The sequence below is a fragment of the Pongo abelii genome, chromosome 10 (genome assembly GCF_028885655.2).
Source record: "Pongo abelii isolate AG06213 chromosome 10, NHGRI_mPonAbe1-v2.0_pri, whole genome shotgun sequence".
Classification (NCBI taxonomy): domain Eukaryota; kingdom Metazoa; phylum Chordata; class Mammalia; order Primates; family Hominidae; genus Pongo; species Pongo abelii.
In genome coordinates this window covers 28768711-28785247 of record NC_071995.2, presented here as the reverse complement: position 1 = coordinate 28785247, position 16537 = coordinate 28768711, and the positions used below count along the sequence as shown (strand labels likewise).

General features: G+C 40.8%; 1 protein-coding gene across 1 annotated transcript in view; it reads right to left on the bottom strand.

Moving 5' to 3' along the window:
- The window catches only part of SMCO2 (single-pass membrane protein with coiled-coil domains 2), a 38340-nt gene extending 21858 nt beyond the window's left edge, over positions 1–16482 (bottom strand). Inside the window, 4 exon segments of the mRNA XM_024257278.2 lie at positions 11373–11522; positions 12183–12310; positions 14224–14323; positions 16345–16482. Of these exon segments, the coding sequence (XP_024113046.2) occupies positions 11373–11522; positions 12183–12310; positions 14224–14323; positions 16345–16478 (512 nt within the window). The 5' untranslated portion in view covers positions 16479–16482.
- Between the last annotated feature and the right edge of the window lie 55 nt (positions 16483–16537).

Below are 16537 nucleotides of genomic sequence, written 5' to 3'. Positions count from 1 at the left end.
GTAATTTATAAAGAAAAGAGGTATATTTTGGCCCATGGTTCTGTAAGCTGTACAGGCATGGCACCAATATCTGCTTGGCTCCTGGTAAGGGCCTCAGGAAGCTTACAATCATAGTGGAAGATGAAGGGGAGCCAGTGTATCACATGGTGACAGCAGGAGCAAAAGAGAGAGAGGGGGGAGAGGTGCCACATTCTTTTAAACAACGAGATCTCATGTCAACTTGGATCAAGAACTCACTCATTATCCTGAGGACAGCACCAAGCCATTCATGAGGGATCTGCCCCTGTGACTTAAACACCTCCCTCTAGGCCCACCTCCAACATAGGAGATCACATTTCAAAATGAGATTGGGGGAGGACAGACATCCAAACCATACGGGTGCCAAGTTGACAAGGGGTTGACTTGTGATAGTTAATACTAGATGTCAACTTGACTGGATTGAGGGATGCTTAGATGGCTGGGAAGTCCACTCCACTAGCCACTACTGGCACCTGTGCATGCCACCCAGGGGCCTGAGGAGCCATTGTTCCTGGGTGTGTCTGTGAAGGTGTTGCTAGAGGAGACTGACATTTGAGTCAGTGGACTGGGAGAGGAAGACCCACCCTCAGTGTGAGTGGACACCATCCAATCGGCTGCCAGAACAGCTGGAACAAGGCAGGCAGAAAAGGGGGAAGAAACAGCTTGCTTGCTGAGTCTGCTCACTCTCTCTCCTTCTGTGCCATGCTGGACTCTTGCTTCCTCTCCTTTTGCCCTTGAATATCAGCCTCCAGGTTCTTTGGCCTTTGGATTATAGGACTTGCACCAGTTGCTTTCCAGGGGCTCTTGGGCCTGCAGCCACAGACTGAAGGCTATGCTGTTGGCTGCCCTGGTTTTGAGGCTTTTCGACTTGGACTGAGCCATGCTACTGGCTTCTCTCTTTCCCCAGCTTCCAGACAGCGTATCGTGGGACTTCACCATGTGTATTAGTCTGTTCTCATGCTACTAGTAAAGACATACGTGAGACTGGGTAATTTATGAAGGAAGGATGTTTTAATGGACTTACAGTTCCACACGGCTGGGGAAGCCTCACAATCATGGTGGAAGATGAAGGAAGAGCAAAGGGACGTCTTACATGGTGGCAGGCAAGAGAGGGCTTGTGTAGGGGAACTCCCTTTTATAAAACCATCAGATCTTGTGAACTTATTCACTATCACAAGAAAAGCACAGGAAATACCTGCTCCCATGATTCAGTTACCTCCCACTGGGTCCCTCCCACAACACATGGGAATTATGGGAGCTGCAATTCAAGATGAGATTTGGGCGGGGACACAGCCAAACCATATCACCATGTCATCATAGGAGCCAATTCTCCCTAATAAACTAATGCAGCTATAGATATGGATATATCCTATTGGTGCTGTCTCTCTAGAGAACCCTGACAAATACAGACAGCAACCCTGGAACCTCCAGCAGCAGGGCTGCCTTGCAGCTCCACACACCTTCAGGGGGCCTGGGGACTGGCCCACCTGAGCACCATCCTGGGGCCAGATGACAGGTCCACCCACTAGCCACTACTGGCACCTGTGCATACCACCCAGGGGCCTGAGGAGCAGCCTACCCCACCCACTGCCATCACTGTTGGCACCACAGCACACTATCCAGGGGCCTAGGTATCAGCCAACCGGGCCTGCCTCTGCCAGCCCATGCACACCATTAGGGGAACTGATGACAGGCCCATCCCACTTAGCAGCACCACTGCTGGTATCCTATTGCTGCACTGCCTAGGGGCCTGGGGACTGACTTGCTCCACCAACAGCCACTGACAACCACATACACTATCAAGGGGCTTGACAACAGTCCTGTTCAACCCACCCTGACTGCTGACTGAGCATGCTATCCAGGAGCCTGGTAATCAACTCACTCTGCCTGCCATTATTGGCAGCCATTCGTGCCATCTGAGGCCCTGAGGACAGGTCCACCCTGCCACTGCCACCATCAATAGCACTGGGGACTTGTGTGCATCATTGAGGAGTCTGAGGACAGGCCCGCCCCCCGTGTTGCCAGCACCAGTGCCTGCCACACATCATTTGGGAACCTCAGGACCAACCTGCCCTGCCTGTCATGGCTAGTGCCAACATTTGCCTTCTGTGGGCCTTAGGATGGGCCCTGCCCACTGCCACTGCCTATGTACATTGTTCAAGGGCCTGGTGATAGGCCTACCCTTCCTGCTGCCTGCACCTATGTGTGTTTCCTGGGAGCTTAGGGACCAGCCTGCCTAGCCTACAGCTGCTGCCATCACTGGTATCTACCCATGCATGACTCTTAGGGGCCTGAGGACTGGCCCATCCAGCTCACTGCCATCACTGCTGGCAATGTGTACATGCTGCCTGGGAATCCAAGGATTGGCCTGCTACTACTATTGCTACTGTCAGTGCCACACACAGTGCCCAGGGACATGAGGACCCACCTTCTCAGCCACCGCTGCCACTGTCAGCAATCAAGCAAGCTGCCTAGAAGCCAAAGATCTGGCCCACCCAGACTCACCACCACTGGTACATGCATATGCTGCATGGGGACCCGAGGACAGGGCACTCCCACCCTGCTGCCACCACCACTGGCACTTGAGGACCAATCTGCCTAGGGTAACTGTCCCCAGTAAAGTTTGCCACAGCCTCCACAAATAAGCACAGCCTAAGCCACTGACGAACTTACAGATACCACTAACGATGATTACAACCAAAGAAATCATGTAGAGACTACACTGGTATGCCCACCCACCAATAATCAAAGCCAAAGCAACCTACCCAACTAACGCTATAAATACAGCTTTAGGAAAACCTAATCTTTCCCTATGAAAGCCAATGCATAAAACTGGAAGAAGTGACTATTACACCAGATGTATAGATATCAATGTAAGAACCAAAGAAACATGAAAAAGGAAGGAAACATGACATCTCCAAAGGAGTGCAATAATTCTCCAGTAACATCCCAATGAAAAGGGAATCTATGAAATGCCTGAAAAAGAATTCAATGTATTGATACTAAAGAAAGTCATTCCGGGAGCCAAGATGGCCGAATAGGAACGGCTCTGGTCTACAGCTCCCAGCATGAGCGATGCAGAAGACGGGTGATTTCTGCATTTCCATCTGAGGTACCGGGTTCATCTCACTAGAGAGTGCCAGACAGTGGGCGCAGGACAGTGGGTGCAGTGCACCGTGAGCAAGCCGAAGCAGGCGAGACATGCCTCACTCGGGAAGCGCAAGGGGTCAGGGAGTTCCCTTGCCTAGTCAAAGAAAGGGGTGACAGACAGCACCTGGAAAATCGGGCCACTCCCAATCTAATACTGTGCTTTTCCGACGGACTTAAAAAACGGTGCACCAGGAGATTATATCCCGCACCTGGCTCGGAGGGTCCTACACCCACGGAGTCTCGCTGATTGCTAGCACAGCAGTCTGAGATCAAACTGCAAGGCGGCAGCGAGGCTGGGGGAGGGGCACCCGCCATTGCCCAGGCTTGCTTAGGTAAACAAAGCAGCCAGGAAGCTCGAACTGGGTGGAGCCCACCACAGCTCAAGGAGGCCTGCCTGCCTCTGTAGGCTCCACCTCTGAGGGCAGGGCACAGACAAACAAAAAGACAGCAGTAACCTCTGCAGACTTAAATGTCCCTGTCTGACAGCTTTGAAGAGAGCAGTGGTTCTCCCAGCACACAGCTGGAGATCTGAGAACGGGCAGACTGCCTCCTCAAGTGGGTCCCTGACCCCTGACCCCCGAGCAGCCTAACTGGGAGGCACCCCCCAGTAGGGGCAGACTGACACCTCACACGGCCGGGTACTCCTCTGAGACAAAACTTCCAGAGGAATGATCAGACAGGAGCATTCGCGGTTCACAAAAATCCGCTGTTCTGCAGCCACCGCTGCTGGTACCCAGGAAAACAGGGTCTGGAGTGGACCTCTAGCAAACTCCAACAGACCTGCAGCTGAGGGTCCTGTCTGTTAGAAGGAAAACTAACAAACAGAAAGGACATCCACACCAAAAGCCCATCTGTACATCACCATCATCAAAGACCAAAAGTAGATAAAACCACAAAGATGGGGAAAAAACAGAGCAGAAAAACTGGAAACTCTAAAAAGCAGAGCGCCTCTCCTCCTCCAAAGGAACGCAGCTCCTCATCAGCAACAGAACAAAGCTGGACGGAGAATGACTTTGATGATTTGAGAGAAGAAGTCTTCAGATGAGCAAACTACTCTGAGCTACAGGAGGAAATTCAAACCAAAGGCAAAGAAGTTGAAAACTTTGAAAAAACTTTAGACGAATGTATAACTAGAATAACCAATACAGAGAAGTGCTTAAAGGAGCTGATGGAGCTGAAAACCAAGGCTCGAGAACTACGTGAAGAATGCAGAAGCCTCAGGAGCCGATGCAATCAACTGGAAGAAAGGGTATCAGTGATGGAAGATGAAATGAATGAAATGCAGTGAGAAGGGAAGTTTAGAGAAAAAAGAATAAACAGAAATGAACAAAGCCTCCAAGAAATATGGGACTATGTGAAAAGACCAAATCTACGTCTGATTGGTGTACCTGAAAGTGACGGGGAGAATGGAGCCAAGTTGGAAAACATTCTGCAGGATATTATCCAGGAGAACTTCCCCAATCTAGCAAGGCAGACCAACATTAAGATTCAGGAAATACAGAGAACGCCACAAAGATACTCCTCGAGAAGAGAAACTCCAAGACACATAATTGTCAGATTCACCAAAGTTTAAATGTAGGAAAAAATGTTAAGGGCAGCCAGAGAGAAAGGTCGGGTTACCCACAAAGGGAAGCCCATCAGACTAACAGAGGATCTCTCAGCAGAAACTCTACAAGCTAGAAGAGAGTGGGGGCCAATATTCAACATTCTTAAAGAAAAGAATTTTCAACCCAGAATTTTATATCCAGCCAAACTAAGCTTCATAAGTGAAGGAGAAATAAAATACTTTACAGACAAGCAATGCTGAGAGATTTTGTCACCACTAGGCCTTCCCTAAAACAGCTCCTGAAGGAAGCACTAAACATGGCAATGCGGTACCAGCCACTGCAAAATCATGCCAAATTGTAAAGACCATCGAGTCTAGGAAGAAACTGCATCAACTAACGAGCAAAATAGCCAGCTAATATCATAATGACAGGATCACATTCACACATAACAATATTAACTTTAAATGTAAATGGACTCAATGCTCCAATTAAAAGACACAGACTGGCAAATTGGATAAAGACTCAAGACCCATCAGTGTGCTGTATTCAGGAAACCCATCTCACGTGCAGAGACACACATAGGATCAAAATAAAAGGAGGAAGATCTACCAAGCAAATGGAAAACAAAAAAACGCAGGGGTTGCAATCCTAGTCTCTGATAAAACAGACTTTAAACCAACAAAGATCAAAAGAGACAAAGAAGGCCATTACATAATGGTAAAGGGATCAATTCAACAAGAAGAGCTAACTATCCTAAATATATATGCACCCAATACAGGAGCACCCAGATTCATAAAGCAAGTCCTGAGTGACCTACAAAGAGACTTAGACTCCCACACAATAATAATGGGAGACTTTAACACCCCACTGTCAACATTAGACAGATCAATGAGACAGAAAGTTAACAAGGATACCCAGGAATTGAACTCAGCTCTGCACCAAGTGGACCTAATAGACATCTACAGAACTCTCCACCCCAAATCAACAGAATATACATTTTTTTCAGCACCACACCACACCTATTCCAAAATTGACCACATACTTGGAAGTAAAGCTCTCCTCAGTAAATGTAAAAGAACAGACATTATAACAAACTGTCTCTCAGACCACAGTGCAATCAAACTAGAACTCAGGATTAAGAAACTCACTCAAAACCACTCAACTACATGGAAACTGAACAACCTGCTCCTGAATGACTACTGGGTACATAATGAAATGAAGGCAGAAATAAAGATGTTCTTTGAAACCAACGAGAACAAAGACACAACATACCAGAATCTCTGGGACACATTCAAAGCAGTGTGTAGAGGGAAATTTATAGCACTAAATGCCCACAAGAGAAAGCAGGAAAGATCCAAAATTGACACCCTAACATCACAATTAAAAGAACTAGAAAAGCAAGAGCAAACACATTCAAAAGATAGCAGAAGGCAATAAATAATTAAAATCAGAACAGAACAGAAGGAAGTAGAGACACGAAAAACCCTTCAAAAAATTAATGAATCCGGGAGCTGGTTTTTCGAAAGGATCAACAAAATTGATAGACTGCTAGCAAGACTAATAAAGAAGAAAAGAGAGAAGAATCAAATAGACACAATAAAAAATCATAAAGGGGATATCACCACCGATCCCACAGAAATACAAACTACCATCAGAGAATACTACAAACACCTCTATGCAAATAAACTAGAAAATCTCGAAGAAATGGATAAATTCCTGGACACATACACCCTCCCAAGACTAAACCAGGAAGAAGTTGACTCTCTGAACAGACCAATAACAGGATCTGAAATTGTGGCAATAATCAATAGCTTACCAACCAAAAAGAGTCCAGGACCAGATGGATTCACAGCCAAATTCTACCAGAGGTACAAGGAGGAACTGGTACCATTCCTTCTGAAACTATTCCAATCAATAGAAAAAGAGGGAATCCTCCCTAACTCATTTTATGAGGCCAGCATCATCCTGATACCAAAGCCGGGAAGAGACACAACCAAAAAAGAGAATTTTAGACCAATATCCTTGATGAACATTGATGCAAAAATCCTCAATAAAATACTGGCAAACCAAATCCAGCAGCACATCAAAAAGCTTATCCACCATGATCAAGTGGGCTTCATCCCTGGGATGGAAGGCTGGTTCAATATATGCAAATCAATAAATGTAATCCAGCATATAAACAGAACCAAAGACAAAAACCACATGATTATCTCAACAGATGCAGAAAAGGCCTTTGACAAAATTCAGCAACCTTCATGCTAAAAACTCTCAATAAATTAGATATTGATGGGACGTATCTCAAAATAATAAGAGCTATCTATGACAAAGCCACAGCCAATATCATACTGAATGGGCAAAAACTGGAAGCATTCCCTTTGAAAACTGGCACAAGACAGGGATGCCCTCTCTCACCACTCCTATTCAACATAGTGTTGGAAGTTCTGGCCAGGGCAATCATGCAGGAGAAGGAAATAAAGGATATTCAATTAGGAAAAGAGGAAGTCAAATTGTCCCTGTTTGCACATGACATGATTGTATATCTAGAAAACCCCATTGTCTCAGCCCAAAATCTCCTTAAGCTGATAAGCAACTTCAGCAAAGTCTCAGGATACAAAATCAATGTACAAAAATCACAAGCATTCTTATACACCAATAACAGACAAACAGAGAGCCAAATCGCGAGTGAACTCCCATTCACAGTTGCTTCAAAGAGAATAAAATACCTAGGAATCCAACTTACAAGGGACGTGAAGGACCTCTTCAAGGAGAACTACAAACCACTGCTCAATGAAATAAAACAGGATACAAACAAATGGAAGAACATTCATTCCATGCTCATGGGTAGGAAGAATCAATATCATGAAAATGGCCATACTGCCCAAGGTAATTTACAGATTCAATGCCATCCCCATCAAGCTACCAATGACTTTCTTCACAGAATTGGAAAAAACTACTTTAAAGTTCATATGGAACCAAAAAAGAGCCCGTATCGCCAAGTCAATCCTAAGCCAAAAGAACAAAGCTGGAGGCATCACTCTACCTGACTTCAAACTATACTACAAGGCTACAGTAACCAAAACAGCATGGTACTGGTACCAAAACAGAGATATAGATCAATGGAACAGAACACAGCCCTCAGAAATAACGCCGCATATGTACAACTATCTGATCTTTGACAAACCTGACGAAAACAAACAATGGGGAAAGGATTCCCTATTTAATAAATGGTACTGGGAAAACTGTCTAGCCATATGGAGAAAGCTGAAACTGGATCCCTTCCTTACACCTTATAGAAAAATCAATTCAAGATGGATTAAAGACTTAAATGTTAGACCTAAAACCATAAAAACCCTAGAAGAAAACCTAGGCATTACCATTCAGGACATAGGCATGGGCAAGGACTTCATGTCTAAAACACCAACAGCAATGGCAACAAAAGCCAAAATTGACAAATGGGATCTAATTAAACTAAAGAGCTTCTGCACAGCAAAAGAAACTACCATCAGAACGAACAAGCAACCTACAAAATGGGAGAAAATTTTCGCAACCTAGTCATCTGACAAAGGGCTAATATCCAGAATCTACAATGAACTCAAACAAATTTACAAGAAAAAAACAAACAACCCCATCAAAAAGTGGGCGAAGGACATGAACAGACACTTCTCAAAAGAAGACATTTATGCAGCCAAAAAACACATGAAAAAATGCTCACCATCACTGGCCATCAGAGAAATGCAAATCAAAACCACAATGAGATACCATCTCACACCAGTTAGAATGGCGATCATTAAAAAGTCAGGAAACAACAGGTGCTGGAGAGGATGTGGAGAAATAGGAACACTTTTACACTGTTGGTGGGACTGTAAACTAGTTCAACCATCGTGGAAGTCAGTGTGGCGATCCCTCAGGGATCTAGAACTAGAAATACCATTTGACCAGCCATCCCATTACTGGGTATATACCCAAAGGACTATAAATCATGCTGCTATAAAGACACATGCACACGTATGTTTATTGCGGCACTATTCACAATAGCAAAGACTTGGAACCAACCCAGATGTCCAACCATGATGGACTGGATTAAGAAAATGTGGCACATATACACCATGGAATACTGTGCAGCCATAAAAAATGATGAGTTCATGTCCTTTCTAGGGACATGCATGAAATTGGAAATCATCATTCTCAGTAAACTATCACAAGAACAAAAAACCAAACACCGCATATTCTCACTCATAGGTGAGAATTGAACAATGAGAACACATGGACACAGGAAGGGGAACATCACACTCTGGGGACTGTTGTGGGGTGGGGGGAGGGGGGAGGGATAGCTTTAGGAGACATACCTAGTGCTAAATGACGAGTTAATGGGTGTAGCGCACCAGCATGGCACATGTATACATATGTAACAAACCTGCGCATTGTGCACATGTACCCTAAAACTTAAAGTATAATAATTATAAATAAAAATAAAAATAAATAGAATCTTTTGTTTCCAGGTACTGGAATCTGTCATTTGAAAATATTGTATTTAAAAAAAAAGAAAGTCAGTGAGATATAAGAGAACACAGGTAGGCAATACAAAGAAGTCAACAAAACAATTCATGATCTGAGTCAAACAGAAATTCTAAGACTGAAGAATTCAATGAATGAAATAAAAACATAATAAAGAGCTTAAATAATAGACTAGATCAAGCAGAAGAAAACATTTCTAAACTTTGAAGACAGGTGTTTTGAAATAACCCAATCAGCCAAAAAAAGAAAAAGAATAAAAAAGAATGAAGAAAGCCCTACCTGACATATGGGACACCAAAAGGAAACCAAATATTTGGATATTAGGAGTTCCAGAGAGAGAATAAGTGGGCAAAAGCATTAAAAAAAATTTAATGAAATAATAGCTAAAAACTTCCAAAGTCTTGCAAGAGATAGACATTCAAATACAGAAAACACAAACAACCCCAAATAGATTTGTATCAAAAAAGTCTTCTCCAAGGCTCATGACAGGCAAACTGTGAAAATCAAAGACAAAGAGAGAATTCTAAAAACAGCAAAAGAAAAGTGTCTAGTCATATATAAGGGAATCCCCATCAGACTAACAGCAGGTTTCTCAGCAGAAACCTTACAGGCAAGGAGAGAATGGGATGATATATTCAAAGTGCTGAGAGAAAAAAAAAAAAAAAAAAAAACTGACAGTCAAGAATACTATACCCAGCAAAACTATCTTTCAAAAAATGAAAGAGAAACAAAGTTGTTCCCAGACCAGGAAAAAGTGAGATAATTTATCACCAGAAGAAATGCTTAAAGAAATCCTACATCTGGAAATGAAAGAACAAAATCTACAAACATGAAAACTCACAAAAGTATCAAATTCACTGATAGAATAGGTATACAAATGCGAAAGAGACAAAAGTCAAACATTACCACTACAGAAAACCATCAAAATGCAATTATAAACAATAAGAGAGAAAGAAATAAGAATATACAAAACAACCAGAAAGCAATTAGCAAAATGACAGGAATAAGTCCTTACTTATCAATAATAACCTTGAATATAAATGGATTACATTACCCATTTAAAAGATATACAGTGGTTGATTGGTTTTTTAAATGACCCAATTATATGCTGCCTAAAAGAAACTCACTTCACTGTAAAGACACATGTAGACTGAAAGTGAAGAAATTGAAAAAATATTTCATGCAAATAGAAATCAAAAGCAAGCAGGAGTGGCTACACTTAGACTTTAAGTCAAAAACTATAAAAAAAGACAAAGGAGGGTATTATATAATGATAAAAGGATCAATTTAACAAGAGGATATAACAATTCTAAATACATATGCATCCAACACTGGAGCACCCAGATATATAAAGCAAATACTACTAGATCTAAAGGGAGAGACAGACTTCAATACAATAACAGTGGGGGCTTTAATGCCAGACTCACAGCATTGAACATATCATCTAGGCAAAAAATTAACAAAGAAACATTGGATTTAAACTGCACTTTGGACTAAATGGATCTAACAGACATTTACAGAACATTTAATGCAACAGCTGCAGAATACACCTTCTTCTCATCAGCACGTGGGACATTCTCTGGGATAGACCATATGTTAGGCCACAATACAAGTCTTAACAAATTTTAAAACATTGAAATCATATCAAGTATCTTCTCAGATTACACTGGAATAAAACTAGAAATCAATACCAAGAGGAACTTTGGAAAATATAGAAATGCATGGAAATTAAACAACATGTTCCTGAATGACCATTGGGTCAAGGAAGAAATTAGGGAAGAAATTAAAATTGCTTGAGACAAATGAAAACAAACAACCTACCACAATTTATCAGAGACATCAAAAGCCCGACAAAGAGGGAAGTTTACAGCAATAAACACCCACATCAAAAAAGTAGAAAGATTTCAAATAAACAATCCAGCAATGCACCTCAAGGAACTAGAAAAGCAAGAACAAACCATCCCATAAATAACAACCCAGCAACCCAATTTTTCAAATGAGCAAAAGATAAACAGATATTTCATCCAAGAAAGTATACCTATGGCCTAAAGACTTTATCATCTTAAGCCCAAAGTTTCCTAAGTTTTTAAAGCTATGAAACCTTCTGCTATTTTATGACCAACCCCAACACCCTACAATTACCTCTTCACTGTGTTTTCTGTTACATTTATTTTTTTAATAATATTGTCAATTTTCTCCGTTCTGTCTATGTAATCAGCTCCAAGTTCCTTCACCTGGAGACCTATCTTTGTGTTCCAGTAGTTTAGCTTGAGGAACATGCCCTTCAGACACCTGCGGAAATGTTATGGTGATCATTTTCAAAGCAGAAAATGAGAAACAACTCATATAGCCTGAAACGCTCTTCCTTTGAATAGCGAGTTGATCTGTTTAGTCTTCCTTGTCACCAAAATGGGCCAGGTGGGCACACAGGCCTCAAGAAAAGAAGTTTGGGTATTTATTTGATATCCACTTTACAGATCTTTAAAGACTCTATAAAACAAAGCATATTTTATGTTTAATAAAAAAAGATATATTTTTAATTTCACTGTGTGGAATGAATGCTAAGTATTGATATTAAGATAGTGGTTAAGGGGGAGGAGAAGTATACAATAGGGAAAAGATCCACAAGGGCTTAACAACATACTCTTAATGATAATTATGGTTTTCCTATCTAGAAAATTATCTGAGAAGGTTTAAATATATATTAATTTCAGGCCTCAAAGAAGAGTTTGCTGTTTTCTTTTTTCCCATGCTCTGTCTACATCCCTAAAATGTCCTTACTCCACATTATTGCTAGATCATGTAGGTAGTTACCTATGCACAGGACTGCTTTATGGTTCAAGACATGTATGGATTTTAAATCTTCCAGACTTTCCCTAAGTTATCTGCTTAAATTTTATTTTCCCCTCCACACATTATTAAATGCCCTGTCTTGCATGTGTCAAGACTTACAATTCAAGGAGGTTCCTCTTTGCAAACTGCAGAGATGTAGATGCTTGAGGGTCCTCATCAACATCTGTTTCTTGCTTATCCTGTTTACTCAGGTCCTGGTCATGCTCAGCCTCTAGCTCCAACATATCCTGGTAAAGATGATGATGGAAGCAAAGCAGAACAAAAGGTTACTACAAGATGTCATGGTTCTTCCAGCCCTACCCAATCCCCCTTTGCTGGGGTCAAGCACATAGTCCTCTCTGAGACTGGAGCTTTCTGATGCATCTGTAAGCTAAGCAGACATGCCCTTCTGCTCTGTCTACAGAGGAAGGCTGAGGCAGGGGCATGGAGAGAATCAGTGTCCACATGGAGAGCTCTTTTCAGTCCTGATAAGTAATCAAATTCCATCTGACCATGGACTCCAAAACTCCGCTCAAATTAGATGACTGTTCTGGTCTCTTAAAAAAAATCAATGTCATAAAAAAGAAAAGGTGGCAGGACTATTCTATATTAAGAGAGTCTAAAGAGATATGAAAACCAAACATATCGCATAGATCTTTTTGGGATGCTGGTTTAAAAAATATGGCTGTAAAAGACATTTGGGGGACAATTAAAGAAATTAGAATATTGAGAGAATTGAGATTATTATATTAATGCTAATTTTCCCAGATGTGATAACAGTATTTTGTAGGAGAAAGTTTTATTTTTAGAGATGCTTTCTGAAGTAAACAGGAATGAGATATCATGCTGTCTTTGACCTACTTTTAAGTGGTTCAGAAAGATTCATCTATTTATATACACAAAGATAAAGCCAATGTGACAAATGTGAAAGATTTTTAAATACAGGTGTAGGAATATGGTTAATCATTACATAATTCTAAGTTGACCTTTTATTTAAATTGTTTCATATCAAAAAGAGTTTGGGGCAAAATGCCTGCTCTATGAGTTTGATCAATACAATTTACTTTTTTGTTTCTGTATTCTTTGCCTTGTTCTACAAAAGCATCCAAGACATGTTCTGCTATTTCAAGTCTCTGCATGCAAAAATCGACATGATTTATCCTTGAACACTTCTTTAGTAACTATTTATGAAATGTTTCTTCTGTCCTTTGAAGGAGTTTGATCTGAATTTCCTGTGTTTCACAGAACTATTTTTAAACTGGAAGGAGAAAAGTTTGGAGGAGGGAGAATAGATCAGTTTCTTCTTTAAATGTCTGTGTAAACTACTGGCCAAGTCAATAGAGATAAATAACATTCATGTAACTCTTTACAAATTAGTTTCATGTGCATTATTTATTTTCATTCTCATGTGGCCATTTGTATTTAGTGACTTGCCCAAGGTCATAGAGTATAGAGAGTTAAGTGGTGGCCCCAAACAAGGAATGCCCATGTCCTAATACAGAACTAGGACCCCATGCATATTCTTATTTGGAAAAAGAGTCTTTGCAGATGTAACTAAGAATCTTGATATAAGATTGTCTCAGATTACTTGAATGGGTTCCTAAATCCAATGACAAACATCCTAATGAGAGACAGAAGAGGATAAGACACAGACAAAGACAAGACCATGTGAGGATGAAGACAAGAGACCAGGAGTTACGTAGCTACAAGCCACTGAAGGCCTGGAGTCCCAGAAGCTTGAAGAAGGATTCTCTCCTGGAGGCTGCATTAGGGGTGAATAGCTGAAGTCTACTGGAAGATAATCTGTGAGGAGGGGGTATGGTCATATGCTGATTTGGTCATATTGTGATTTGCTCGAAGGTGAGAAATGTCACAGTTATTTCATAAATTCCAGAGGACAAAAATAACATATAATTCACTTTTTTTTTTTTTATTTTTGCATGGGAAGGCTAGTAAGTCCCTCGTGTGGTAACAGCAGCATCCAGTGGGAACAATGCCATATCCCCTGCCTCCCTCCTGATTTCAAGCTTTGAAGTTCTGCGCCAATTAGAAGGAAACCCTCAGATATTTTCTTACCACTTTGAGATATGTGGTGTGAAGTTCTTCTCTTCAACCTACTGTGTCATTTAAGTGTCTCTCTTACCCATTTTTCAGTGTCTACCTTGTGAAGGAAGTCAGTTTGAGGGTTTTCGGAGGAAATGTCATCCTCATCATCTGATCTGTCTAAGATGTGGTCCACTTTGATAATTTCCTTTAGCAAACTGCAAGCCACACAATCCAAACAGAGGCTGTTATTATGCCTTTGGGCCAGAGCTTGGGCCTGCCCTACTCCTTTCTAAAGGGAGAACATTGAGATCTTTCCCAGCCGCAGGGAGCACCTGCTATCCTTGTACTGAGTTCTTTCTGTGTGAATAACACCTCACATAGTATATATATCTCACAAGTAGAAATAGAGGAGCTGGATAAATAATAATTGGCTGAATCCATAAATTATTTACCAGTGAGATTCCAAATTCCAAAGTAATTGCAGTTCTGTGCGTATGTATGTATAAATGAGGGTGCAAAATCAACAAATAAGTAAATTAATATCCTGTTTTAAAAAGTGGAGTTTAAAAACATTATATGGTTTAAATGGACAGAGAGGAGTAGGTCTACAGTGCCCTCTTGATCTCCACCCCCCAGCTGTCCTCCTCACAATGTTTACTAGCTTCTTTATTTTCAACAGAGATGCTATGCATAAATAAGCAGAGATGTTTATGTATGCATGTATGCGTGTATATATATTATACAGAATAGACCCTTTAAAACATATGTGGGAGGATATTTATACACTCCATTCTGTGTATACCTCAAAGCACTTTGAATTTCTTATTTAATAACCTATTTTGGAGTCCATTTCATATTAGCACATACAGAGCTGCTTCGTTTTTAAAATGGCAATATGGTATTCCATCGTGGGGCTGTAAAATAATTTTCCAATCAGTTTTTTTATTAACAGATAGAATGTTTCCAGTCATTTGCTATCACAAACAATGCTGGAATGAATATCCTTACACATCTACATGTTGTTGTTGTGTATGTGTATAGCATATCTATTGGAAAACCCGAAAAGTAGAACTTCTAGGTCAATAGATACGTATATTCTAAATTTTGATAGATTTTTACCAAAGTATGCTTTAAAGAGGTTGAATCAATTTTCACTCCCAGCAAAAATGTGCCTGTTTCCCACTCCTTGTCTAAATCCATGTGCTATTAAAGTTTTTGATCCTTGCCAACTTGGTATGTTTAAACTGGTATCTCATTTAGTGTTAGTCTCATTTTATGTGTGAGGTTGAGTATCTTTGCCTATGTGTATAAAACTCATTTGTATTTCCTTTTCTAAAATAAGTGTGTTGATAGTCTTTGCCCATTCCCTACCATACTGTTTAACATTTTGCTTAATTAATTAGTACCACACTTATTAATATTTTGCTGGAGAGCCTCTATGTTCCCTCTCGTATGCTTTCGAATGGGTCACAATAAATATGTGATATGTGTCTATAAAAGTAGTTCCAAGTCTATGGGATTTGAACCCAGAGGGTGGAGGTGTTGTCAGGGTTGAGGGGGTATTGAGTCACTTCACGTGTAATCTGCTTAGAAAGGGATCCTGGAATCTATACAGATTTAGATAGAATGAATAAATATTGCTTATATGAAAAAACTTATATGAAAAACTGCCCAAAGTTTACAAATGCGTATGCTACTATCTTCAATAAATTATAAATGCATTTAAGAATATCTTTGATATCATAATAGCTTTCTTGCCATATGAGGGATTCTTGGAAAATCTTTTACCTTAAAAATGTTTTCCTAGTTAAAAAGGTGTTAATCATAGCTAAACTAGTATGCATTTTAAACATGTACTAGCAAATGTATATATGTGTTTATACCGCTGTTTGTCCTCCCTCTATGCCAGAAAGTATTTTAAATGGCTTAGATCTTTAGCAAGTGAAGATAATGAAGCCATAAAACAATCCACATATTTTCCCAAATTGAGATTAGAGTCTGAACAACTTTTTTTAATGGGTATCTGTATCTGCCCAGTTTATGACTGTGGGCCCCTTTAGCTTCTCATAAGGCCTACTACAGTAAATATTCATGAGATTAAAATTAGATAAATTATAGCGAAGACTGTCAACCTAGACTCTGAACCTGGAAATCTCATCATTTGCATACTGCTGGCCCAAGAATGTCTGCAGTTGGGACCCTAGAAACTGCTTCTGCAAGCTCAGTTCTGACTTACTCCTGCATTGCACCTTTAGTCACATTGAACTTTTGGAAAAAGCCATTGTTTTTCTCAGTCAACTGTTGTTCCTGGCAGTCCATCGTCATCTGCAGAGACATCTCATTACTTAGATTTGTGGGCGTGAGAGCCATTTCTTCGGCACTGTAGGACAATAATGACGACAAGAGGGATTTTATGGCAGAAATGGCAA